The 25952-nt window shown below is 32.6% G+C and overlaps 3 protein-coding genes across 6 annotated transcripts in view; 2 read left to right on the top strand and 1 right to left on the bottom strand.

Annotated features, from left to right (window-relative positions):
* LOC144841032 (uncharacterized) overlaps positions 1–12346 on the bottom strand; it is a 28691-nt gene extending 16345 nt beyond the window's left edge. Inside the window, exons 1-9 of one of the 3 annotated variants that reach the window (XM_078697183.1) lie at positions 12193–12346; positions 7058–7141; positions 6658–6736; positions 5526–5596; positions 4784–4984; positions 2926–3013; positions 2384–2526; positions 1258–1383; positions 354–519 (exon numbers count right to left, since the gene is read on the bottom strand). In XM_078697183.1, the coding sequence (XP_078553309.1) occupies positions 354–519; positions 1258–1383; positions 2384–2526; positions 2926–3013; positions 4784–4984; positions 5526–5596; positions 6658–6736; positions 7058–7141; positions 12193–12219 (985 nt within the window). In that variant the 5' untranslated portion in view covers positions 12220–12346. Of the gene's footprint in view, positions 1–353; positions 520–1257; positions 1384–2383; positions 2527–2925; positions 3014–4783; positions 4985–5525; positions 5597–6657; positions 6737–7057; positions 7142–9221; positions 9429–12192 lie in introns of those variants that run through there. The other 2 variants (XM_078697181.1, XM_078697182.1) reach the window with 2 other exon arrangements.
* A 1282-nt stretch (positions 12347–13628) lies between these two features.
* On the top strand, positions 13629–18856 carry LOC144841043 (bifunctional coenzyme A synthase-like). Its single transcript, XM_078697202.1, has 9 exons — positions 13629–13721; positions 14272–14933; positions 15246–15466; positions 15797–15928; positions 16157–16346; positions 16733–16882; positions 17244–17341; positions 17598–17744; positions 18274–18856. Exons 2-9 carry the CDS (start codon positions 14288–14290, stop codon positions 18337–18339), a joined length of 1650 nt encoding a protein of 549 aa, XP_078553328.1. The 5' UTR covers positions 13629–13721; positions 14272–14287; the 3' UTR covers positions 18340–18856.
* Positions 18857–19203: 347 nt separating this feature from the next.
* On the top strand, positions 19204–25838 carry LOC144841045 (dnaJ homolog subfamily C member 1-like). Of its 2 annotated transcripts, XM_078697205.1 has the most exons (10): positions 19204–19431; positions 19788–19889; positions 20482–20528; positions 20844–21015; positions 21159–21575; positions 21831–21950; positions 22318–22384; positions 22728–23068; positions 23350–23376; positions 24638–24717. In XM_078697205.1, exons 1-9 carry the CDS (start codon positions 19282–19284, stop codon positions 23356–23358), a joined length of 1425 nt encoding a protein of 474 aa, XP_078553331.1. In that variant the 5' UTR covers positions 19204–19281; the 3' UTR covers positions 23359–23376; positions 24638–24717. The 2 variants fall into 2 exon arrangements, with proteins under 2 accessions (XP_078553331.1, XP_078553330.1); XM_078697204.1 differs by lacking the exon at positions 23350–23376 and having other exon boundaries at positions 24638–25838.
* The last annotated feature ends 114 nt before the right edge of the window (positions 25839–25952 follow it).

Below are 25952 nucleotides of genomic sequence, written 5' to 3'. Positions count from 1 at the left end.
ATTCTTGCTAAAAATGAATAGCTATTATGTAACATTAAAATTGCATATTCAACAAAAAAATGTTAAAATGTTATTTTTTCAGGGGGACAATACATCTTTAAGTAAACTGGCTGATTGGGAAAAATAATTAAGTCATCGGTCTGTTAGCTACACATTTGTGAACTCTACACATTTTGACAAACATTGAGGGTGAAAATTACAGCAGTTGAGGTTTGTGAGAGAACACAGAATAGTTCAATGATTTACATACCATTACTTTAATTATTAATTTAAATGCAACTATACTATAATCACTGCAGTAGACAAAGAAGCTACTGCAGTAACTGCAGCAGAATAAAACTAAAAAAACCTACCATGTTGTATCAGTGTTTGGGAGCGTGTGTATCTCCCCTGCAAGGCTGTCATGTGTAGAGGTGTACGCCCATCTTTACATTGTGCTGTAGTGACTGCACCTTTGCTAACGAGTAGCTCAAGACACACAGCACCATGAGGGGATGCCGCTGCAAGATGCAGGGGTGTCTATCAAAATAAAGATAGAAAACAAAATGTTTAAAATATATGTATAGTTTTAAGTACACACTTTCATTTTAGAAGTAACTGATAATCGAACATAATTTTGTACTACATATTTTTCTATACAATTTCATCAATATGTAGCAATAAGTTAGTTTTTTGTCACGACATTGTTGAAAATGTTCCATGCCTTTGCCTATTGGGTAATCAATTTCAAACTCACTTTTCCTTCAACTCAAATTGTGATAATGGGGGTAATATAAATATGGTAATTAGTATAGTACCTCTATTATTGAAACAACTTGAGTATTGTAATAACAATAAATTAAAAATGGCCTTTATTGTTAGTAATAATAATGATAAACCACATCAACATAAATGAGAGGGTTGAAATTATTAAAAAAAAACCTGATTTTAAATAATGAAAACATAACAAATAAAAGAAAAAAAACATGACAAAATAAACAGTGAAAATACACAGGAGAATTTCTAATTCTAAATAATAACCATAACACTAAAAAAAGGTGAAAATAACAGCAGATTCACATATTTTAGTATCATGTCTAGCGAGAATAAACACCCTTGCAGTTTATTGTCTGCATAGCAATTAAATACTAACAGATCCGAACCCTCAAAATAATTTCTGGGATAAAGTTTGCTGTCAGAAGGCACAATACTATAGGCTGTTTATTGGCACTAGGCATGCTGCTGCTCATGTATTGGGTAAAAATAAATGATGCTCACTTGGCCTTTGTGGTTGGTCGTTGTGATGGAAGCATTGCAGCATAGAAGTTCATGTACTACCGGGTTGTTACCATTTAAACATGCAATATGCATCGGTGTGTTGCCATGGATATTAGTGGTATCCACCTAAGATTAGTAAATAAATAATGGTAACTAACTTGTTAAGACTATAAAATAATAAAGTCATGATGTTAGCAATAAATCTGGAATGGTAAATACCAAATATGACTGCATTAAGGTTTCTTTCACACCTACTCTGGTCCGGCAAATAAAATCGTACCTCAGTGTTTTTCGATTTCACAACGCTCCACACAGCTATGCACCAATTATTTTACTCGATATGCACATAGCCATGTTGGAAAGAAAAGTTGTTAATTCTGTACGCGTAATCTGACACAAGCCTGAACTGGAGCCAGATCAGAGCAGGTGTAAAAGATCCTTAAGACCTGAGAACAATGACATTCCAATCTAAAACATTATTTAATTTTGTTGAAAATACAGTACTCCATTTAACTAAAGTTATTGTAATGTATCAATAATCTTAAGGCCAAATCAGATAGCATCGTACAACGACGCCCGACGAAATGTCTTGCTTCGTCTGTGCTGTCTGAGTTGAATCCTGATGAGACGAGTCATCTTGAGATAGCGGCGGGCATGGTTTTCAGGCCGTCAGAACTTTAGGTCCGAGTCGTTTCGTCAGGCCTCATTGTACAACGCTGTCTGAGTTGGCCTTTTGTAGTTACTGTACTGTATGGAATCGGGCAACTTAATAAAGAATCACATATGTTGTTTATCCCAGAAACAATAAATTTACTAAAAATTTAATTGTTGTGTTCAACCAATTTTCAATTTATTTCCATAAAATGTGGATAAATACTTTTATTTTAAAACAACTTAACGTTAACAGACACACATGATTTTACTTTTCATGCAACAGGAAATCAATCAAGTTTTTTTTTTCTAAAGGGTGTGCCCATTCCTTCCTGGATTGAATAATCCATTCAGTCTACTGTATGATTAAATATTATTAATAATTGTAAAATGAAACATATAATGTACAATTTTGTTAAGGGTGTGCCCAGATAAGATATGTAATAAAAATAATAGAATTTAAAACTGCAGTTACCTTTGCACCAAGAGTTAGAAGTAGTTGTACGACACCGACCTGGCTGCTGGCAGCCGCGGCGTGTAAGGGCGTGTACATGTTTTTGTCACGACATAGTATATCTGCATCATAATCAAACAATACTTTTATCACCTCAACATGCCCTGATGAAACAAAAGTAAAAACAAAACTAAATATCAAAATTTTCTTGTACATGTACTGTACATAATTATTCTAACATCTCATCCCAAGTTGATCACTTTAAAAAACAATGATAGGAGAATGTTAGGAAGGAGATAGGAAGGGGAAGGGTGTCCTCTTAAAAACATTTTCTTGATAACCATTTTTTTTTCTTCTCATCTTTCAAAAGTCGGGTTGCCTCAGTCCTAAAGCCGTCTACGTTCAGATGGTACCAGGCTCATATTCATTTTTGAATTGGATAGTTTAAACAAATATCAGGGGAAAGATACAGATCCTTTAATTTACTTTAGAAAAAATGTTGAAACATTTTAACAAGAAATTCTTTCCATTTTTATATCAAAGATCCAATAATATTTAATTACCCATAAAGGCAGCCCAGTGTACGGGTCGTCTCTCCTTTTTATCTTGTGCATTCACCGTTGCACCTTTTTCTATTAACAGTTTCACCATCTACAATTACAAAAGACATTATATATTAATAGATACATCATACACTTAATGAGTAAGAATATTCATTTACTTCAGCTACTAAATACCCCATGCTAAGGCTAACATTACAGTTCTGAGTTCTGTTCCATAATTATCACATTGTATTCAAACATATTATAATGCTGATGATATAGTGTTGCCAACATTTTTAAAATATCACATTGTATGCAAACATATTATAATGCTGATGAACTACTATTGCCAAAATGTTTACAGTAATTAATATCCTATAAATTTCATATTCCAATATTTAAATCTGAATGTAGTATGTATGCTGACCAAAATTATGAAACAGTCTTCTGATGCGATACTTATTTGCATTTTTATTTGGTTTAAAGTTAATATAATATGGACGATATTTTTATTTTCAATAATTCTGCCAAATCAGACGGCAAAAACTATACACTAGTATTTAGATAATATTCTTAAATATAACATTACACAAAACAAAATGTCTGAAATAATAGGTAATTAAACTTTACTATCTAAATTCTACAGTTGAACAGTGACCTAATAAAAACTAAAACACGGATTGCAAACATCTAAAAGCATGAATAAAAAAAACTAGAATGTGTGAAATATTACAAGTCAACAAAGCTGAGAAATGTCAACATGATCTTATAAAAACAAAATGTATAACCTTGTTTAGAAACAGATTGTAGAAATTATGTTATTTTTACAAACACAAGCATAAAATGAATTAGGTTACTTATGTTTATGTTATTTACATTTAATAGGTTGTGTAAAATAAATTTATTTCAAAATATTTTGGGTGAAGGGTGGCCAGAGATGATCATAGGACGAATAATATATTATTATTACACAATGATACTGTACATATATGTGAAATCAGCTTAAAATTCAACCATTTACCCATGTATAATAACATGCTTAATATGCATTTTCTGTGGTTATTGCAATTTGTACTGGTAAAGGAAACATTCTATAACAAATATGGTAGAAATAGCAGGTCTACAGTTAGCCTCTACTCTTTGCTAATGCTAGTCAAACTTCAAGTACTGTCTTTAGTTGCACAAGCGTGTACATGTACATGGTGTACATGTAAGAAGTAAAAATGACGTTTGCGCTTGTTAATTATGCCTATAACCCTTGATCATACAAATTAAACTATTTACAAAATACAGCCAATTCATATTCTGTCTCATTGAGAATACTACAGTGCTCTACCGTACCTGCCTGTCAGGTTATCATCAAAACGTGATTAATCTTGTTGATCACTTTGAAACAAAACTAAGCCTAGCTATTAATAGATTCACTTAGCCCGCTTACATGCAGGATGAGATACAGGATATTAGCATATTATTAGTGGACAGTCCACTGTAGATAACATAATGAATGATTCGATCAATTAAGAAGTTCAGGTTAAGACAGGACAGTTTAAAATCAATATTTGTAATTTATTTTAATTAGCAATAAAAATATTATTATCAAACTTGGCAAATATGTTGGCAATATACAGTATAACTACAGTATTACTATATAGTATAATTACATGCTACATAAGGTACAAGAAGTAAGACCAATACTAAAAAAACTCAAATAATGTCTATTTTTGCAATTCATTCTATTCAGACTAGTTTGGAAAAGTTGATATTAATGTAATTACTACAGTAGCAAATAGCAAAGTGTTGGCTATTTAGTTTGTTGATAACCAAAAAGTTTTTTTTGTGATTTATTTTTCAGTGGAATTATCAAAATATTTTATTTTACCTCAACATGACCGTTGAATGCTGCATGATGTAAACTAGTGCGTCCAGCTCTGTCTGCAACGTTTACCGTTGAAAGATTGGGAACGAGAAGTTCTGCGATGTTGACGGCATTGTGAGCAGCAGCCACGTGAAGCGGTGTCTGCCAATTCTTATCCCTCGCATTCACATCGGCAGAATGCTTCAGCAGCATTTTCACCGATTCCTGAAATTTACCACAAACAAAATGAATACAAAATACAACAAATATGGGGTTTTCCAACTTGGTGGGATAGTGGATCCATTAACGGATAAAATTAATATTTAAAAGAGTGTTTTATTTGAAATGATGTACGGCCTATGTATACTGTGCTGGTGGTCTTCTGGACCTAGAATACAAAAACTGCAAAGGAATGCAGCAAGGCAATATGTCCCAGTGTCCCCATATTCACACAATGAATTACCATGATGTGGCTAGTTCCTACCTGTACAGTAGGTACTAGCAAATCAAACTCTCCATAATTATTATAGAGTATCCTTAGGCAAGGCACTCTAACAAGAGGATGCTGAGCTCTGGAGATCAAAGGGTTTATCTGTGGCTGCGACATGATCAGTTCCAAGCCCCTGAACAGAAGAGAATATGTACATATAGTACAGGACTGTTGGTATTTGCCACAGCCAGAGATATCAAAGGACTGTTACAAGTTCCTATCTTGGGAAGGTAATCTCAGTGTCCTGTTGTTAGAATGCCTTGGTAAACCACTTACATAGCTCTTAGATGCTACTGCACGGTGAAGTGGAGTTAGCCATCGACTATCTTTTGTGTTAACTCTTGCACCTATAGCAAAATAATAAAACAAATGTTTCACATAGACACATTCATTTTTAGACAAATAAAAAATTAGATTGATAGCAAGTTCAGAAATCTTTTTTCTCATAATGTATTTTCATTTCTTCTTTTTTTTTTCATATTGCTATAGCATATATTCAATAAAGGAGTTACAGGTAAATTTATCCAAGTAAAGCTACAGTAAAAATCCTTCAGTTCTTTTATAGCTTTTCTTTCAATGCTCTTTCTAAGGAATATTTTTTTATTATTTGAACTTTGAACTTATCCTATCATTTAAAATTGACACATTTATTCGATAGGTTTTAAAAACATCTGTAATATTTAAGATGCAAGCTCAACTATTTCTTGCAATATTTAGTGAATTTTCCCTCATTAATGATTAATATTTATGATGTTAGAGTATCTGGATTTACAATAAGATATGAAAAAAATACCTAAGGGTTGACAGAGATGTTTTAACGTGCATAAGTAAATCCAAAATAAATGGAAATGTTTCTTATTTCAATTAAGCTGGTAGCTGGGATAGGTCATAGGTCACACATCCAGTACCAAAACAGCAAAGCTTCTTAATATACAATTACTGTACAGTATGTATACAGTACTGTACAGTGTATGTTCACAGTATGTCGAGGAATGAACATCTTGACTAAATAATTTCTGTATTCCCACATTTGATTCAATTTTCATTCTTTGGCAAATTACAATTACTACATATAGACATTAGTACTAGTCAAAGGATATGACACATGTGCATTGCCATAGGAAGTGTCATGTCATTAATTTTATTCAATTTCTTTTAAAATCTATAAAATTTAAACGTGGTTGATAGGCTTTATTTAATTCAATACACAATGAGATGATTAATTACATCTAATATCATCATTTAACTGATTTTAATTGAATAAACTTTCAAAATCAATATTTAAAAGTGATATGATTAAATGACGTGATATAGCAATTGCTTAAAAAAAGAATAAAAAGAGTACAAAAACTACAATGTCTGCACATTTCTACAAGTACTACTGAACATTAAAAAAGTTGTTTCTTACCACTTTGGGCGAGTAGGTCCACAATTTCAGCCTCGCCACGGAAGGCTGCCGCATGCAAAGGGGTTCTCCTTTCAACATCCTGCAACAAGAAAATAGGTATACTGTATCAGTAATCAAGATCCAACTGTACTGTAGACTGAACAATATACTGATAATAGATACATTGTGCCAAGGTCTTTTACAGTACTGTACAGCCCTGGTTTATCCAACAACCAGTAACTACTGTACAGTGAAACTATGTTTCAAAGAGCCAGAGTGAATGTATGGTTTTTAAATAAATTCTAGAAAGAATGATAATATTGTGTAAATTGAGTGATTTTTTCTTTATCATGGATGGACACTTAATTATAAATTTACTGCAGGAAATGAATGAAAATAAAATGACTACTACTATACGTACAGCTGTATTAACATCTTCTTTCTTGTACAACAAGGCCCTAACCTCATCAGCATCTCCATAGAACACAGCTTGTACAAGTGGTGGCTAAAGTAAAACAAAATTCAATATGCTGGTTTATTTTCATTAATTTACAGTACTGTATAACGTAAAAAAAAATCCCATTTCAAATGACATTGACAACCTACAGTATTGTACGGTATAATTTTCATCAATTTCTATAAATGTTCAATTATAAAATGATTACAGTTCAGTACTGAACATACACAGTACAGTACATACTGTAACATCACAAGAGGTGGAATTAAAAGAGCTACTGTACAGCATTAGGAAAAAAACTTTCATAAAAACACTCATTCTCAATGTTTATTAATCATTTCTTTTCCTATTATATTAGTTTCTAAATATCACAGACCTGCACTTTGTGAATACAGGATTTGGAAAAAAAGTGGGGGGGGGGGGGGGGTGGGGACCTCTGGATCTACCTATGAATCTTACTGTAGGGTAGTTACTGCAGAGTAGTATACAAATGGGATTTAAACACAAATTTGAAAATGATGAACATTGGACTTCAGTTATATACTGAGAAAACGACAGTGATACAGTACTAGTGTGCCTATACATGAACTATCAAAACAAACAATCCTGATACTAAAACTGGTATGCTAATGTGGGTCCAATGTTAGTATTTACAGTGGTAAGTGGTAATATGAAATGCTAAATGAATTGAACAAGTACATACTTGTGCACTACTTGATATTTAATTGCACAATACAATGCTTTTGTATTTGTACAGTTAGTGGTATTGTACCATAGACAATAGTTTCACAATATTGTATACAGTAGTACGGTGTACTGTATACTGTACAATGTTTGTATTTTTACTTGATATGGTTTCTCTATCATCAAACACATTAGTTAATAATTTATATTTAGGAACTGCTGAATCAATCACAAATGTAGAATTTCACCCAAAGACTATTATACAACTATATAATGAAACAAAACGCCAGTGGCGGATCCAGGATTTTTAACAGAGAGGGGCCTAAAAATAGTGAAATGAATGCTGAATTTAATATGATCCTGTCTTCTGCATAATGTTTTTAATTAGGTACACTAGGTACCAACTGGACCTGCCTAGGAACAAACAAATGTTACAATAAGATCACTGGGAAGTCTACATCTGGATGAAACATGTTTTTTTTTCCACAGGGTGTACTGTAAATATCATAACATACAATTTGTGATATTAAAATGAGTAATTACTTAAGTTAACAACATACTATAATAGGTTATCGCAGGAATGAAATACTGTACTTACATAACTAAAGTTATGTCTATACTATAAAAAAAAAAAAGTGATATGCACTTAAGGACACGATGACTTCATATCACTACCATATATTGGCACATCAATCTTCTTCAGAATAGTTTGACATAAACACAATTTTCAAAGCACAGTATTCTGATTCAGATCTTTTTCAAATTGTAAAATCAAATTGTTTTTTTTTAAATGTGACTGAGATTAAATCGAGTATAAACTAAAATTTGTAGATTTTTAATCATAATTGCTGGTGTGAATTTCTCCATTTTATTCTCCTCTCACCTCATCACCCATGGTACCAGGAGGCAATCTCTTTGATGTAAGGCAGTGATGCAGTAAAAATAGACAGACAAAATAACAACAGGTGTAATTTGATAATTCTTTAGCAATTTATACTCAATTTGCTTAATTTGTGTGGTAAATGCATTACCGCTGCAACTGACTGGAAGAATACATACAGTAATGTATTGTAGGCTAGTAATTCAATTCAACTATTAACACTAACACAGAGCTAAAGAAATGAATAGTACTGCAATTTGAATGTTCAGTGATGGCATGGTATTTTTCTCTCTGAATGCACAGTCTGCGGAATTGGGGACCAGAGGTCACTTGACCTAAAAATTAAATTAATAATCAACAGATCTAGAAATTTTAAATACAGGGGCCTCAAAATTGTAAAATGAATTGCTGAATTGAACCTACACTCAGTGATGTCCAATCCTTTGCACTGTAAATTTAGAGAGCTCCTAGGACTGGCTAAGCTTCCCCTTGGATCTGTCTATGACAGCCCAGTATGATGCAAGCATGCATGCAGAAAAATTTGAGAAAAAAATGAAGACGTACAGTAACAACCACCGGCAAATGGAATGGTAATCCTAAAGCATCTGTGCCACAATCGCCAAGTAACATCTTCAATAATATCCACAACAAATTTCAAAAATTTTGCAAATTGTCTTCAAACAAACTGGATACTCGAGTCTTGACAACAGCAACTAATGTACTCTTTTAATATTGACAAAACTCAAAATATCTACTGTACTGATGCAATGCAAAACTCACTGTACTGGACAATTTAAAAAATGCAGTAAAACAGACGACCTATGACAGACTACAACCACACTCAATGAAGGCTGGTATTCATATCATCCTTTACATGTTATAAAATGCTAGGCCTGCTGATATCGTCTTTATCTTCCAAGTCCCTTCAATCTAATGACTCACGGTGCAACGTTTCCTGCTTAGCTTTTTTTGTCACTCTACTGGAGCCAGAAGTTCTGATGTATTTATAAATAGCTGGCAAATTCTACTTTTCTTTTCTCACTTTCTTTTTTAGTCATTTAATAAAAATTATCAGTTGCAGAAACATAAATGCTATTTTAAGTACACAAGATTAGATTAAATATTTTTTTAAGTAATATAAATCTCTGGACTGAACAGAAAAACTTTCTGTACTTTTCTTCCCTTACACTTACAGACACGTCAGATTAGTATCATGCTGGATCATAAACTGTTTATTGATAAATCTTAAAATATTAAAAAATAGAGAAGACATTCCAGAAATATTGAAAAACAGATAAAATTAGACAAATGAAATTGAAACAATTATAAAGAAACTTGATAGAACTGTCACTAAATCAATTTTACAGTAACATTACAGTAGATAGTAGTGTACATAGGGATAAATTCAAAGCGATTAGCAATTCCTTCTTCTTTTTTTTCTAAATTTTGGATCTGACACTTTCTACTGTATGTATACCTTTTTACAGGTTTACTTTTTACATTACTTTGTTACAGTAGTTAGTATAGTAGGAAATTGTTAGTTTAATGTATGTTTGTAAAATGTTGGGAGGAGCACTGCTAAAGCTTTATTATAATAATGATAATGAAATTAATTACACTAATTACAGAACTTGCTAAGTGCCAATTATATTAATTAACTTTGGAAATTATACAACATATTAGTAACAATTATTAACAATATTTAAGTGGGATATTACTAATTAAAATGATGTAAGAATTGAGTAAATAACTGTGAAATGATGTTAATTTCAAGGTCTACAACTGTAGTCTAATGCTGACTGACAGATACGGTATAAGAGCAGGAAATCACTTAAGGCAACACCCACAATCATGTTACTAGAAGCTAAGTTTTTCTGAATTGATTACTGTCGTATGTCGGAGCATAATCCCATGATTATTAGATTTTTTTAAAATCACTGACCACCCATTAATACACTAATAATTATGAACCTAAGAAGTTTAAAGATGTATTGAGCCCTGAAAACTAATTCTTACAAAATTGTTGTTGAATATGCCAATTTATTAAAGTCACAATTTGTAACAGCTTTTATCCAGCTGCCATTCAGGCACTGAATGATTGTCAGTATACCGTACGAGAGTGATGTGACACTTTGTAATTGTTTTTGTTAGTTTTCCATTTATTTTTTTTTTAAATTTCAGAGCATAATTATGTTTTACATGCAAATGACAATAAATGGAAGTAATTCTCCACTGGTGAATGAATCAAATGAATGAATTTATTTATGGTGTTCAGACACAATAATTTGTCCCAAGCCGACTGTATAACTGTGAGTCAACTGATGGTTTTAGCAACAGATTGAATGATTGAGAAGTACAGGAGGCAAAAAGATACAGTACTGTACCATAAACTAAGGTTAATAATCAGGTACTAACTGTACAGAAATAGGTACTACAAATATTTTATCTGCCTATATTATTTACAATATAAGGGTCAGTCTAATTACCGAAAACAACCAAAAACAAACCGAAAACACAATTTTTAAAAAATAAATACAGAAAACAAATTTGATGATTTTCTAAAGCTAAGACCATCATCAGAGAGAAGACCGCACATGCAAAGCCAAGAAAGATCTTACGAAATGGTAGTGTGCACAAAATACAACTCAAAATCGTACAAACTTTACTCAATGATAACACCATACATTTACTTACAGAAGCTATAAACACATTTCGTTTTTAGTTTTTCGATTTTCAAAAACAAAATTTAATACACATTGTTTTCAGTTGTTTTCGGTAATTAGACTGACCGCAGTAAAATGGACTATTTGTTGTAAATTCAATTGATATACAGTAGATGACACTGTAGTGTATGCATTTTCAAATTATGTATGTATTTTATGGCCTTATTCTATGTACAGTTAATTATACTATAAATTCAATAGTGTTGAGATTGAAAAGATATTGTCAGTGTCCGAGTACAATTTTAAATTACCTTTTGGGTTAATCCAAAGAGTGCAAATCGAGCATTATACTGTACTGTATTGGAATTCTGTATACCTCCAAATAATGTACTGCGGTACAGTGTAGGTAATACAGGCAGATGAAAGTGTGTGTGTGAAAGCATTGTGCAGCATGTGATTAGTATTAAAGTAATTAATAATAATATAATAATATAAAGTAATATTTAATAAAAAACAAACTAGTCCTACAAATAGGCTATAGGCCTATATTGACATAGGCCTATTTTATTTTTAATGTAGGCCTATTGAGTATTGTCATTTTTTACTAAATAAACACAGGAATCACTAACTAGCCTACTAGAGCCTAGTGGCATTACTAGGTTCATTCATTTCCAAGATATAACCACATTTAGGTTCCTACAGAAAGTCAGTGGATAGCCAGGTTCTAGGCCTACCAGACAAGTCGGTACACCTACGCCCTGACAGAGAATCTGACAGCAGCAAGAGTTTTGTCCCTACTGACTGTCCAGGCTAAAAAGCGTCCTGTCGATTTAATGAAACTGTGAAGAACCTTTACTTTAAACAGAAATTACCTCTTGACATAACTGTTGAATCACCATGACTCATGGCAATGTGTCCCTGTAAATTATGCACTTCCTCTCTAATAGCATCAATTTTGGCAATAAGGGAAGTAAGTCAAACTAAATCCAATGTTTTTTTAGGATAATAAGTTTTATTTCTCTCTCTCCGCAGTCGGGTTTTGTGCAGGAAGCTAAATTGCGGTTTAGTAGAACGCCGCCATGAGAGCTAGTTAAACAGCGAATCTGATTGGTCAATAGAAAGTTGGGGCAAGGGGGAGGCGGGGGATCCGAAATTTGACAATATCAGTGGCTGGATCTCAATTTAAAATTAAAAGCGATAAAATAATATATATTTTAACATATTTATTTATTATCCTAGCTCTGTCTTTTCTTACATTATACAAAAAAATATATACAAATATACAGGTTCATAAAAACTCAGTTGCGGCACAACATTTTAAATTTTAAATAAAAAAAAATACAAAGATATATAAAAATAACCATTTTAGAAATCAAAAATATAAAATACAACCGTTCGGGAAACGAACACTTGGGTGGTGGCGATAGGTTATGATTTGTTAAAATTTGAGAAAATGATAAAACTGGGTGCCAATTTGCCTGAATAACATAACAATTTTTCAGTAATTTTATCACAAGGCCAGGACGAAAATGCAAACTTGCATACGCAACGCAGCATATAGAAAATACTCAGTTGTAGGCATACGTAGGCCCTACGAACATGGACGAAGATTAATAAAACTATGATAAATCAATTTTGAATAGGCCATTTTGCAATTTTAAAAGTTAATCACTTCCGTAGAAACCCCAAACAGAAATAAGACAAAAATAAACGGTTATTATTATTATTTATTATTTATACTGAGTAGCCTCTTCAGTCAAAGACTGTTATCCCTGAGAGCCCAGTGTATAGTACTATGATGAGTTTGTGACAGTTGTATTTTTAAATTACGTTTTTCAGGTAATTTATATTTTTTTTTATTCAGTTTTTGTGAAGTGAAGTGAACTACAATATATTCAAGGGACAATTATCTTAAAGTGAAGTACTGGGGTTTTTTAATTTACAATTATGAAAGTATACAGTACGAAAAAAAAAAAGCAAGGAGATAGGTATCTCATTATATATGCCTATATAAACACAACAGGCAAAGAACAGTAATTCTAAACCGCCCGGTGTAATACTGGGATTTAATTAATATAATTAATATGAAACGATAAGATTAAGAATAAGATGAGGAAATCTGTGAGAATGAGAAAAAGCCCAAACCGAGATTCGAATCCGGACTAAATAGACAAAAATTATTCAGAGATTTGCTCATCAACTTAAATCATTTTTCTGTCTGGTGATATGATATGAGTGAAGGGGAGGGTATGTTATCGTCACGCTTGAATGAGATGAGCACGTGTATGCATGCTGTGTCATGTGTCCAGGTCCACCGTCACGCTCTGCTGGTTTGATATGAAGTAGCTGTAATACCTGCTCTCAACCAACCTCTCTTCTTGACGAGTTTTGCTGGTTTTTGGTAAACAGAAATTCCATTTTTTTTAAACATTACTTTGTGATGTGTGTTATATAAGCTGTTAGTGTTATCGGTATGCATCATTAGCTATACTAAACGTGTGTTTGTGGCCTATTAAATCTAGGGCTGTAGGCCTAGATCAGGCAACAACGTATGGGAATATTCAACAACTGACTTCACAGCGTCGATTGTGCGGCGAGGTATTTTACTAGAAATTAGGCCTAGCTAAGCCCAGTAGTAGTACTTTAGTTAGTAGTAGGATAGACTTGATTCTACCAGCATCTATGTAAAGCTGGCTAACAAAAAGTCAAAGCTTTATTCAATTGCATATCGTAATTCACATTGTATTTATTAATTTATACATCTAATAGTAATACTAATAGTCTATAGAATATATTATATAGTAAACCCACTATTAATATTATATTATACTAAATTAAAAATATTAGTAGTTGCCACATAGAGTTCATACACTCTGTTTCCTCGTCTTCTTTCATTTATTTTCTTTTTTTGTACAAAATACTTTTGACCGTACTTTTTTTTCTCTTTCCAGGTCCAGATAAATAAAGATGTTCCGCTGCGGTTTACTAGTTTTAACATCTCCACTGAATCAGCTTCTCAGCCGAATAAATCCAATATTAAACGAAGCTGCTTCATTAATTAACGAAACGTTATTTATACATCTTGATCCTGAATTTGAAAAGAACATCTTGAACCATGTGAACACATCACATCCTACAGAATGTCCAGTTAACCATGCATCCACATTGCATCCTACAGAATCTCTCTCAAAACTTGTGACAAACATTTACACCAGAGTTGGTGGTGATAGTCAGTGTTTAGACGTCCGGGTACTTCTTCATAACTTTACCCATATTCCCAATGCTGGTATACTTCCGCACACAATCTCCAACTCAGTCGATGTAGTACTAACCGATTTCCAAGATATCGGCAACAATTTTGATAAATTGCTTAATAAGATGTTTACCTTACCAAAACAGCCTAAAATTCATCAGTTATCTAACTGTTCTAAAGATGATGTTAGTGATGTTGGAGGGAATACAAAGAACTGTAGTTTCAAAACTTATGGACATGTTGTACTTGGTGGCACATTTGACCGTCTTCATAATGGACATAAGATTCTTTTAAGCGAGTCATGCTTGAGAGCTGAGAAGAAGATCACGATTGGCGTGACGGACGGACCAATGATAAAAAGTTTGTTATTTTGTAACAATATTAATTTATATTTAGACTTATTCATAATGCATCAATTCTCTTGCACTGCACTACAGATAAATTGTTGGTTAGGTCAACAATCAAAGATGAAATTGCTGAGCTGAGTAAAGTGGGGATGCCCATCAATTCTTCCACACCTTCTAATTTCAACACAGTACCACACTGGATGCATGAATGTACCATTTTTCCCGCAGCACCAAAAACATTTTACCAACAATCCTTTGACTTTTAATGTAATATATCCTTTATTATCAGAAATTCCTTAATTAATGCATCTGTATTTATTAACAGAGAAAACACTTACTGAGTTAATTCAACCCATCAATGAGCGATGTAAGCATTTGAGAACGTTCTTATCGGACATCAAGCCTCAGGTGTTGCATGATGGTAGCCTTGTACCTATAATAGATCCATTTGGGCCAAGTATTGTGTATGCAGATATGACGGCTATTGTCGTCAGTGAGGAAACAAAAAGTGGTGGAAATGCAGTCAACAAAAAGAGAAAAGAAAAAGTGAGATTTTCAGTGTAAATTTATTTAAGGCTAGGGAACTTATGGCGGTGTATAAGCCTCAACAAGCCATACTCTGAAAATCTATCAACATTGTCACTGAATTTGTGTGCCAGTGAAAAAGATGGTAGAGTAATTGTATATCAAAGATCTATTTTATATCGGGTGAATGTTCAGCTGTTTCGTATATTTTTATTCATTTTTAATTTGATTACCCCTTATCTAATATGCCCAGTTTCAGCTGAGAAAGTTCTTACATCTAATTTATTCATAATTAAGAATGAGGGTTAAAGTAAAGTATCAAAGTGTATATTGTTCTTTGTATCTATACAGGGATTGAGTGAACTGGATATTCATGTAATCGGTCTTGTAGAAGACTGCCATCATGCGGAACATGAAGAAGTAAAGATTAGTTCTTCAAGTCAGCGAATCCGTCTCCTAGGAACGTTGTTAAGGCCACCACTGGTAAGCAGTGCTATGGAAAGAATATTTAGTCAGTGGCGTAACGGAGAGGCCTGGTTTAGGAACCCTAAACGTTGGAGGCCTCAAGCATTTTTATCCTTTTTCGACATATATAATTTTAATTCCTGTTTTTTCCCAGGGTCAAGCATCTTAATTGCAGTATTGTAATTGTATTTCATTAAACTTGAATTCACTGGATATTATATGAGTTTTTATAACTATTTTTTAAAGGTACGTCCTGACTTGCAGGCTAAGCCTTACATTATTGGTCTTACTGGAGGCAGTGCAAGTGGCAAGAGCTCAATATGTAAGAGACTAGGAAAGCTGGGAGCTGGTATCGTTGACTGTGATAAGCTTGGACATAAGGCTTACGAACCAGGAACACAAACATTTAAGAACGTTGTACAAGAATTCGGAGAAGGTTCGTTGTTTTGTTTGAGCTCAAACATTTTTTTTTGGTTTATTCACAATATTTTACCATGATGGCCCTTTCAATCAAAATTGCTTGTCTCCTATGGGGCTCTGGGTACAATAGTAAATAAATATAAAAATGACAGTAACATAGAAAACATATTAGTCACGAATATGGTGGTATTTTTCAACATTATTATTATTACTCAGCAATATTACTCACATGGTACAATTGTATATAACAAACATCATACATTTCCTTAACTAGAGTACATATGCTATGTATTACAGTATGTTGAAAGTAACCTCACAAGATTATCTTAGATGATCTTATATGTTTTTAATATGTAATGCTCATAAATACAACAAATCTGACTTACTTAATATTAATTTTAGACATTGTTGGTGAAGATGGATTTATAAATAGAAAAGCATTAGGTGCTAAAGTATTTGCTGAAAAAACAAATCTGGAGAAATTGAACAAGATTGTATGGCCAGCTATTTCACAAATGGCTAGAGAAGAAATTGAGGCATTCTCCAGTCAAGGTATTCTTATTATTGACTATCTTAATTTCTTAATCTTAATCTCTTCTATTTCTGGCCCGGGTTCTATAATATATATGAAATACAGTAAAACAATGCCATTACAGTCTATACAGCATAGATTCCCTGGATATCTGAAAACACTATTGTATTTTCAAAGTTTTTGACACCCACCTTATACTTCTCTAGGCCTACATCCCTGGTCATCTAAACTTGAGTGAATGCATATGATTCTATTGTTTAATACAAACATAAGTATTTAGTTGTATGGATGAATGGAATTTTTTTAAATAAGCTGAACTAAAGAAATTCTTGAAGAATGCAGGTATACCTTTCCTCAAATGTATGTTGTGTCTTTTTTCAGGAGTAGAAGTATGTATTCTGGATGCTGCTGTTTTACTGGAAGCAGGATGGGACCAAATGGTTCATGAAATCTGGATATCTGTAGTTCCAGAAGCTGAGGTATAACATTAATCATGCCTCTAAAGAATTCATTTTCACATCATTCACTTTGAGTTGAGTATGAAAGAAAACAAAGTGTTATTCACCCTACCACATGATTAGAGAGTACCACTCATATTAATACCGCCACTCTATACAGTGAGCAGTAGCTAAAAAATAACAAAGAAACATCAAGCTTACATCTGTTTGTGTTACCAAACAAATACTATAATTAAAGACTACTTTTTAGTGTTTTGATGTTATTTATTCATTCTAGGCTGTAAAGCGCATTGTAGAGAGAGACAACCTCCCTGAAGAGCGTGCCAAACAGCGTATTAACTCACAGATCACCAATCAACAGCGTGTTGATGCTGCTAACATTGTATTCAGCACATTATGGGAACCAGATGTAACACAAAAGCAGGTATGTGGCATTTTAGCTTGCTTGTAAGATGCTCGACTACAGGTCTCTGGCTCCTTGGTTTCAAATCCTGTCAGGACAAAAACAACTCTTTTTTTTTGTTTTATACTTAAAATAAACACTGGAAAATGTGGGTATTAGTGGCTGGATCTCAAAAGAGATTCAAAATAAAATAAGCACTGAAAAAATGACAATCTGTGGTTATCAGTGGCTGGATCTCAATGGAGATACAAAATAAAATAACCACTGAAAAATGACAATGCTGTGGGTATCAGTGGATGGATCTCAATGGAAATACAATAAGCAAAAAGCTAAATCAAAACGATAAAGTAAAACAGCAAAACAGAAAAATTAGCAAAATAATGTATGATAATTATAAGTACAGATTAAATGTAGAATATCTAGTACAGGATTGCCACCTTTAAGAAGAACAGTGAATACATTCACTTATGGCTATCCTTGGCAATATTGGGAATATTATCGAGTTCCATCATCATCAAAATGAGTCAAAAAAATACAATTACTTTCACAGGTTGAAAAGGCATGGACAGGCTTGTTAAGGAGGATTCATTCTGAAGAAACACAGCCAAAGTTATGATGCAATTTCCAACATAAGCTAATCAAGGCAATCTAAAAACAGGATGCTATCTCTGGAGATCAAAGGGTTTATTTGTGGCTGCAACATAATAAGTTCCACGCCCCTTAACAAACGCTGTTCGCTGTTGGTATTTGTCGCAACCAGACAAGAAGGACTGTTACGAGTTCCTATCTTAGCAAGGCAAGCTCAGTGTCCTGTTGTTAGATCGCCATGGGCTAATCAACTATCAAAGCATCTTGGATATGGTTACAGTATATAATAATATTCTATTAACACAGAGGATAACCCATGTTTGTGTTTTAATTTATGAACTTCTAATACAACCTGTTGAGGTTGTTTTTATTACCTCTCTACTAAATTGAGAGTATGTGAAACATAATATTGATGGTATTAAAATGGTTTTAGAAGAAATTTAAAGTGAATAAATATGAAATTTAAAAAATGTAAGAAAATGAATATATATTAAATTATAGGATTGTATTTTGTACTCTTCAAAAATTGGAATAAAATTTATGGGATTAAATAGTGTTTGTTATAAACGATTTTTATGTTGTTGTTGGTTAAACCAGTTATCCTTTCTTTTTACACTGACTTAATAAATCTAAACATTTGTCACAAAGTAATTACTTAATTACAGCATGGAGGTATAAAAATAGTTATACCTCCATGATTACAGTATGCAATGTTTCTTTTAAGTCTGGATATGAGTTTATTTATTATAAAGCAGAAAAAAAATATTGTTCTTTTACCCTATGGTCACAATAGAATCGTCTAACTCAATCAGCTCGTGTTGGTCATGCTTGAGTGGTTACCATGGTCTTGCGCTAGGCCTAGAAAGAATCTTCATATCAGCGGATCAGTGACGGGGAGGAAGTAGTGTTTTGACGTGTGCTGTTTTAGCTGGTTGATGTGGCAATTTCTTGTCTTGACAACTTTTTAAATATGGATTTAAAATGTGTAGTTTTTTCGTTTATTTGTGTATTGTTGACACAATTTACATACACTGGAGCATGGACTACAGATGATTTAGAATTGTTCGATCTCGTAGAAGAAATTCCAGTGACATTTTATGACTTTTTGGGGATTGATGAAGTAAGTTTTTGTTGGAAGGCTAGCCTAGGTAGAGCTGGATAACTAAGGAGCCGGCCCTAGGCTAGGCCTGGTTGTTCCATCATGGAGAAATTATGGTTTTCCATGAGTGGGGTAGGATAATAACTTTGATAGTTATTTCCACCACTTGCTAAAAATAAGATTAGATGTAGCCCCTAGCTAGGGCCTGGGCCTCGTTTAACTTTCTTTCAGTAAAAGTAAGAAATTGGCAATTAAATAAGCTTAAAAAATGTTTTTTTAAATTAAATGTTTATATTTAAACTATATAATTTACGTCGCATATAGGATTAGTACACCCATATGTTGATAAAACGAAAATTTTCTTATTTTTCATACAGACGGCAACCAAGGGCGACATCAGAAAAGCGTATAGAGCTTTGTCATTGCAATATCATCCTGATAAAAACCAAGAAGAAGGTGCTGCCGAAAAGTTTAGAAAAGTAAGTGTATACTAACTACCTATCAGTAAGATTCCCAGTACAACATTTCGTGAAAATTAAGGGTGGGATTATACTGTCTTGGAATGCTTTAAAAATCAAAGTCTCTTGTCCGAATTTAGTCTAAATTAGAGAGTGGTATTAGACATTCGAGTATCATCTGATTATACTCAGACATACAATACAGTTCACATTTATCAAGAATTTAAAAAAAAGGAGATGTATAAAAATAGAATAGACAATTGGTAATGCACAATTTCAGAACGCCATTTGCATCTGTCTAGACAGAAATATAGCCGGCAAGACCAACTAAAATAGACGTACATTCATAAAGTATACTGATAGGTATAATTAGTTGTAGATACCGGTAACAAAAATAATGTCTTACTTTGCTCACAGCCAGATGTAGCATATGGTAGTACAGTACTTAATATGTTTATAGTATGGTTAATAATTTTCTTTTCCTAAACTCAATAGTGTCATTGACTTTTTTAGAAATGATAAACACAGGTATGACATAAATGAAAATATGTCACTCTATAAAGATTTTGATTATTGTGCAATAACCCCTACAATTTAAAATTTTCTCTTTTAGATCGTTGCTGTGGTTGAAGTTCTAAAGAATGATGAACTCAGAGAAAAGTGAGGATTTATATTTTTATGATAACAAAATCTTGGATCACCTAAAATCCTTTTATGAATGACTGATTTGTGCAAAAAGTAGGCACCATGGGGTGCCAAAAGACCAGACAACCACGATCCCAAATGAATTTGAAGAAGGCCTTACAAATTATTAATTCACATTTATGCTGCAATATATATTTACATTGTTACATCCAATATTGCAGGGATCTTATAGAGAAAGTTTATTTTTTAAATAAAATATACAATAATAATGCTATCATTTTTTAATATTAGTCTAATATAGTATGTTTATTTTTTACATTCCACAATCAGATATAATGAGATCCTTGAGTATGGACTGCCAACATGGCGTGAACCGGTGTACTATTACCGTAAGGTGCGCAAAATGGGTCTAATTGAGATGAGCATATTGGTGTCCATCATCATGACCGTTGGTCATTACATCGTAGCATGGGCTGCATTTTGGGAAAAGAAATTTGAAATGGTAGGTTGTATGTAATTAAGCAACATTCGCATAAAATGCTGTTTTTTTGTGGATTCATTACATAATTTGACATTACTATAAAAAAAAAAAAATTGTTTTTTTAATGGAAAAAATTGTAAACATTTATGTTTTGTTTTATTTAGGAGTGTTTGATGCCTAAAAAGAAGAAAGACAAGAAAGGTAAAAAGACAAAATACAAAGAAGACCAAGAAGAAGAGGAAGGATTAACAGAAGAAATGCTCGCAAGTCACAATATATCACGTCCAAAATTCACCGATCTACTGCCATTAAAGGCTACATACATCGTCTTTAAACAAATAATAAGAATACCTTCGAGGCTTAATGCATTGCGGGTTTACGTTCAAAATAGGTTTAGCAGGTCATCTGAAGACGTGGAGCCCGAGGAAATACGTAGGCCTAAGAGGGTTAGGACTAAGGTTGAGAACGCACCTATACCTGAACCTGTAGTTGTGAGTTCTGGCAATGGCCCAGTGGTTTATAACAGTGTTCAAAATGGAGCGGTAGAGAATCGTGAAACAACAGAGACTGAAATCAGAAAAGTATGTACAATATGGATAATATAAACATACCTTTATTGTTTGTGTGTGCAATATAAATTAAAAGTTCAATACAAAATTAATTAAAGTAAATATAGTAATATATAATAAATATATAAATAAAGTAATTTTTCCAAACCATCATAGAACCATTTTCAAGATTAAGTATCAAAAAATGAAAATGAAAGCACCCAAGTTGGTGGGCTAATAATTGTCTACTCCCACTAAATTAGATTTTGCGTTGTTTTATTTATTTAGGGTAAAGAGTGGACATCAGAGGAAGTAACCAAGATGGTTCGGTGTATGGCAAAGTTTCCCGGAGGGACCACCCAAAGGTGGCAGAAGATTGCTGCTGAGTTGGACAGATCTGTTGATGAGGTAATACTTAGAAATGTCATAGAATAATGCTTTCTTCTCATCAAGGACCAATTTTAGGACCATAGTGTCATCTTAGAAGTGGTCCTGGGTATTAGTATTCTATATTAGATCTATAAGATTAAGATAAGATAACTTTATTTCGTCCACAAAACAAGTGGAAATAATGGTGTTTGTCTCATACAAAGATAAAACATTAACGGAAAACAAATATCAAAGCAATTTTATCCTACAGTTATCAAGTCAAAATGTCAACATCATTGTAATCAACATTCTATAGATAGATGCTCTAATCTTAATTCATATAATATATAACTGTCATATCTTAATCATACTATCATTATATAACTAATTGTGTTCTTAATTCTAGGTGCTTAAGAAATCTAAGTCAATGAAATCAGGCTCATATGCCATGAATGTTGATGCATCAGTTCAGGGTATGTTGTAATACTGTTTAACAATATTTAGTTTACATCATTCGAGTGTGGGTGTTTATTTAACTAACTACCAGGGGGCTTGGGTATGGAATTTTAGCCAAAATTAAGAATTGCATTGATTTGCCAAAAATATTGTGCCCAAATTACTAGATTGAAAGGTGGAATTATTCTTGAGCATAGTATACTTGGTTATTAATGGTATTGACTCGAAATTTATTTTTTGTGAATTTTTGGATTGTAATACCACCAAAACCTAAGTTGAATACAAAACCTTAGGATTGTGACGCAGACATATATACCACCAAACTATAGTGCCATATTCTATATAAATTCATTTTTGTAGGAATTGTCAAAGGTGTAAGTTCAAATGTCACCAGCAAAACTGGCAAGAAACTCACAGATGATGAAATATCGGTGAGAAACGATTTTGAGACCAGAAACGGACAGACCAACCGTAGAAATAAAACTGCAAAACCATCAAAGACAGCTGAAAGAACTTTATTGATAAAAGACGCCAAAGAAGATGAGAAAATTGTGAATGGTGATGCTGAGGCTGAGGAGATCCAATCGGGAACATGGACACAGTTACAACAGAAGATTTTTGAAACAGCATTATTAATGTTTCCTAAAGGAACCAGTGATAGGTTTACTAAAGTCGCTGAGCAAGTGCCAGAGAAATCTAAAGTAAGTAGATATCAAGTTTTTATCTCACATTCCTCATATTATTTTTTAATTTGATTAAATTAAGACTATAAAATTGATACACTTTACTCTGTCTTTGCTGTACATTACACCAGCTACATTGTATTATATACCATTGTTTGATAGTGAAGGAATTGATATTCTGATATTGTCATCTGGCAGTACCAGATTATGACACATGTTCACAATTTTTTTTTTAAGACGATTATTAGGAGTGTTTGTATCAATTTCTTAATTTAACAAAGAAATATATTTTTCAACAGAAATATTAAAGACTAATTTATTGTCAGGTAATAAGCAGAGAAAATGCATGATTTATTTTCTAAGGTCCGGTTCACACTAAGTTTCAACACTATTAACTAACAGATTGGATGTTTGAGAATCTTTTACTAATCTTTTCAGTTTTGATGTGTATTCATATGTGAAAGATTGTACTACTGCAGGAAGACTGAGTGTGGGGGTACCTACCTTTTTTCCCTTATTAACCTTTTTGTTCGAGTGGATAGAGCTGACTGAACTTATCCTCTGGATCTGCCTACAAAATATTTATGTTTGAACACATTTTAAACCTTTGTAATTTTTATACTTTTGTATTTGATGGCCGGGTAGTGAAGCGTGTCTTTTATAGCAACATGTGGTAAGGTTAGGTCAACGAGATGTGCTTGTATTTTGAAGGGTGGACGGTTTTTTCTACCAGTACTACTTGAAATACCTCAATGGGGATTAATTATTATATCAAACATTTAGCAGCTGTTTTCAACTTTCATTTTATTATTCATTTGGTTTTCTTATAATTTCTTTCCAGAAATTAATGAACTTTACCAAACTATTTTGACTAACACAAATGGTTCAAAGTGTATATCTACTGTATACAGTATTTAAATTAACCCTGTATGCACTTCTACCAACTAGAGCAAAATCTGCATGGAAAGGGGAGTGAAATTTAGGGGTATCTGGAACTGATACCGTCAGGCCAGGTAGTGCACTGTGTGAATATAAAATAAGTTTATAACAAAATAGAATGTTGGTTATATACAGTATTGTGTATGATCATTTTATGTAGGTGTACAATTTGGTTTGTTATTTAATATTCTGGATTTATAAAACCTTCAACTTGCCATCACGGAAAACATTAAAGAGCCATTGTGTCCTTAAGCTTTACCTAAATTATCAAACTAGTTTGACAAAAAAAAGTGTGATGTGCCCAAATATGGTAGTGATATGCCCAAATATGGTAGTGATTTGACATCATCAAGTCCATATAAGGGCACATCACATTTTTTTTTGTCACATAATGTTTGATAGTGTAGACAGAGCTTTAGGTAAGATGCTTCGGTTTCTTTGCCTCAACCATTCTTTCTTTATAGAAGCTGTTATCAACTTCCATTTCATTATTTAATTGGTTCTTTTATGATTGCTTTTATTCCAGAATTTAATGAATTTGACTAACAGAAATGGTTCAAAATTTTTCTTTTATTTCTCATCTCACAAATTACAAGCTCCTCAGTTATGTATAGTAATCATTACCTATTTTTATTTTATTTTTTTAAGGAGCAATGCATTTTACGTTATAAAGCTTTGGTTGAAATTGTTCGAAAAAAGAAGTTGTCATCAGCATCTTGAAAACGGGTTTAAAATTTGCAAGACGGTGAAAATGATCGGCTCCGAGCCACGTAATTGATATGATGCGATGTGACAAGCCCAACTTGTGAAACAACTTATGGTTTGGATGGATAAAATCATCGATAAAGATCTCGGTACCTGAAAGAGTTTAGAAACATTAAGGAATATCGGAGATCCTTACAACAATGATGTACGTCAGTGTGTTATTAGTTATGCACAGTTGACGAATTAGATAGTGGTAATTAACAGACTGTGATGGTTGTTCTACGTGGACAGAATACACATTCGGCTTGTCACCGTCTGGTAAAATACCGTCATCTTTTTCATTTGGGCATTAAGAGAAACCTTTAACTGTTCAAAACGGGTTCATCTGTTTTAACCTTTTTAAGTGAATCAGGAGGCAAATTTCGTAGCCTAAAAGATTGGGGATTAAATTGAATGATATATACATTCAAAATAATTTGATTTGACCCTCAAGATAACCTCTTATGACAAAGTATCACATGTGTAAGACTAAAGAACTCAAATATTCATTTTGGTTCATTAACATTCATTTCAGTTTATGAATATTCATTTTGGTTAATGAATATTCATTTTGGTTAATGAATATCCATTTTGTTGAGGTATGGAGTATTGTATGTAGAGGAAAACTCTAAAATAAATCGTTTTTTAATTAATGTACATATATTTGTACATTGCTATATGCTTTCCAACATAATCTCTATTTTTAAAATATTTATGTATTATAAATAATTATTCATGTAACAAGCTGTAAAAATCTCCTCCAGCTCAGTAATCAATTAAAATATGTCTATAAACAAAGTAAAATTTAATATATACTGTATTTACCATTATAGATAATTACTTGGATTGTTTTTGGGGTTTTAAATTTGGTTTTACTTATTAAATTTTGGTTTTTAAAATATGTGACTAAAAAGTATAAATGATTTCTCTGTTATATAATGTACTTAAAATGAATACATCAATTAAAGATCACTTTAATATAATAATGATATATAATTTGAGAGATAATGACAATAAGCTGGTATTGACAGTAAATTGGGGTCCAGTCTGTTTTTGTTAGCCAAATAATAAAATGGTGCTATGATATTTGTGCAATTTAATAAATTGTTACTATGAAAACTAAGATTACTGTCGGTCTTTGTCGGATTATTGTTTTCAGTATATAATATACACACACACAATGCAAAATATTGTATATAGAAGTTGGACCATTTTATGC

Source organism: Antedon bifida, chromosome 4 (assembly GCF_963402885.1).
Source record: "Antedon bifida chromosome 4, ecAntBifi1.1, whole genome shotgun sequence".
In the NCBI taxonomy this organism is placed as follows: domain Eukaryota; kingdom Metazoa; phylum Echinodermata; class Crinoidea; order Comatulida; family Antedonidae; genus Antedon; species Antedon bifida.
This window is presented reverse-complemented; position numbering and strand designations above follow the sequence as displayed.

Excerpts from the sequence above, each read along its gene's own strand:
- LOC144841043 (XM_078697202.1), top strand. The coding sequence starts at position 14,288 with ATGTTCCGCTGCGGTTTACTAGTTTTAACATCTCCACTGAATCAGCTT. Across the intron at positions 16,883-17,243 it reads TGAGGCATTCTCCAGTCAAG|GAGTAGAAGTATGTATTCTG; the intron begins GTATTCTTATTA and ends GTCTTTTTTCAG. Across the intron at positions 17,342-17,597 it reads CTGTAGTTCCAGAAGCTGAG|GCTGTAAAGCGCATTGTAGA; the intron begins GTATAACATTAA and ends TATTCATTCTAG.
- LOC144841045 (XM_078697204.1), top strand. The coding sequence starts at position 19,282 with ATGGATTTAAAATGTGTAGTTTTTTCGTTTATTTGTGTATTGTTGACA. Across the intron at positions 21,016-21,158 it reads GGGAAAAGAAATTTGAAATG|GAGTGTTTGATGCCTAAAAA; the intron begins GTAGGTTGTATG and ends TGTTTTATTTAG. Across the intron at positions 21,951-22,317 it reads TGGACAGATCTGTTGATGAG|GTGCTTAAGAAATCTAAGTC; the intron begins GTAATACTTAGA and ends TCTTAATTCTAG.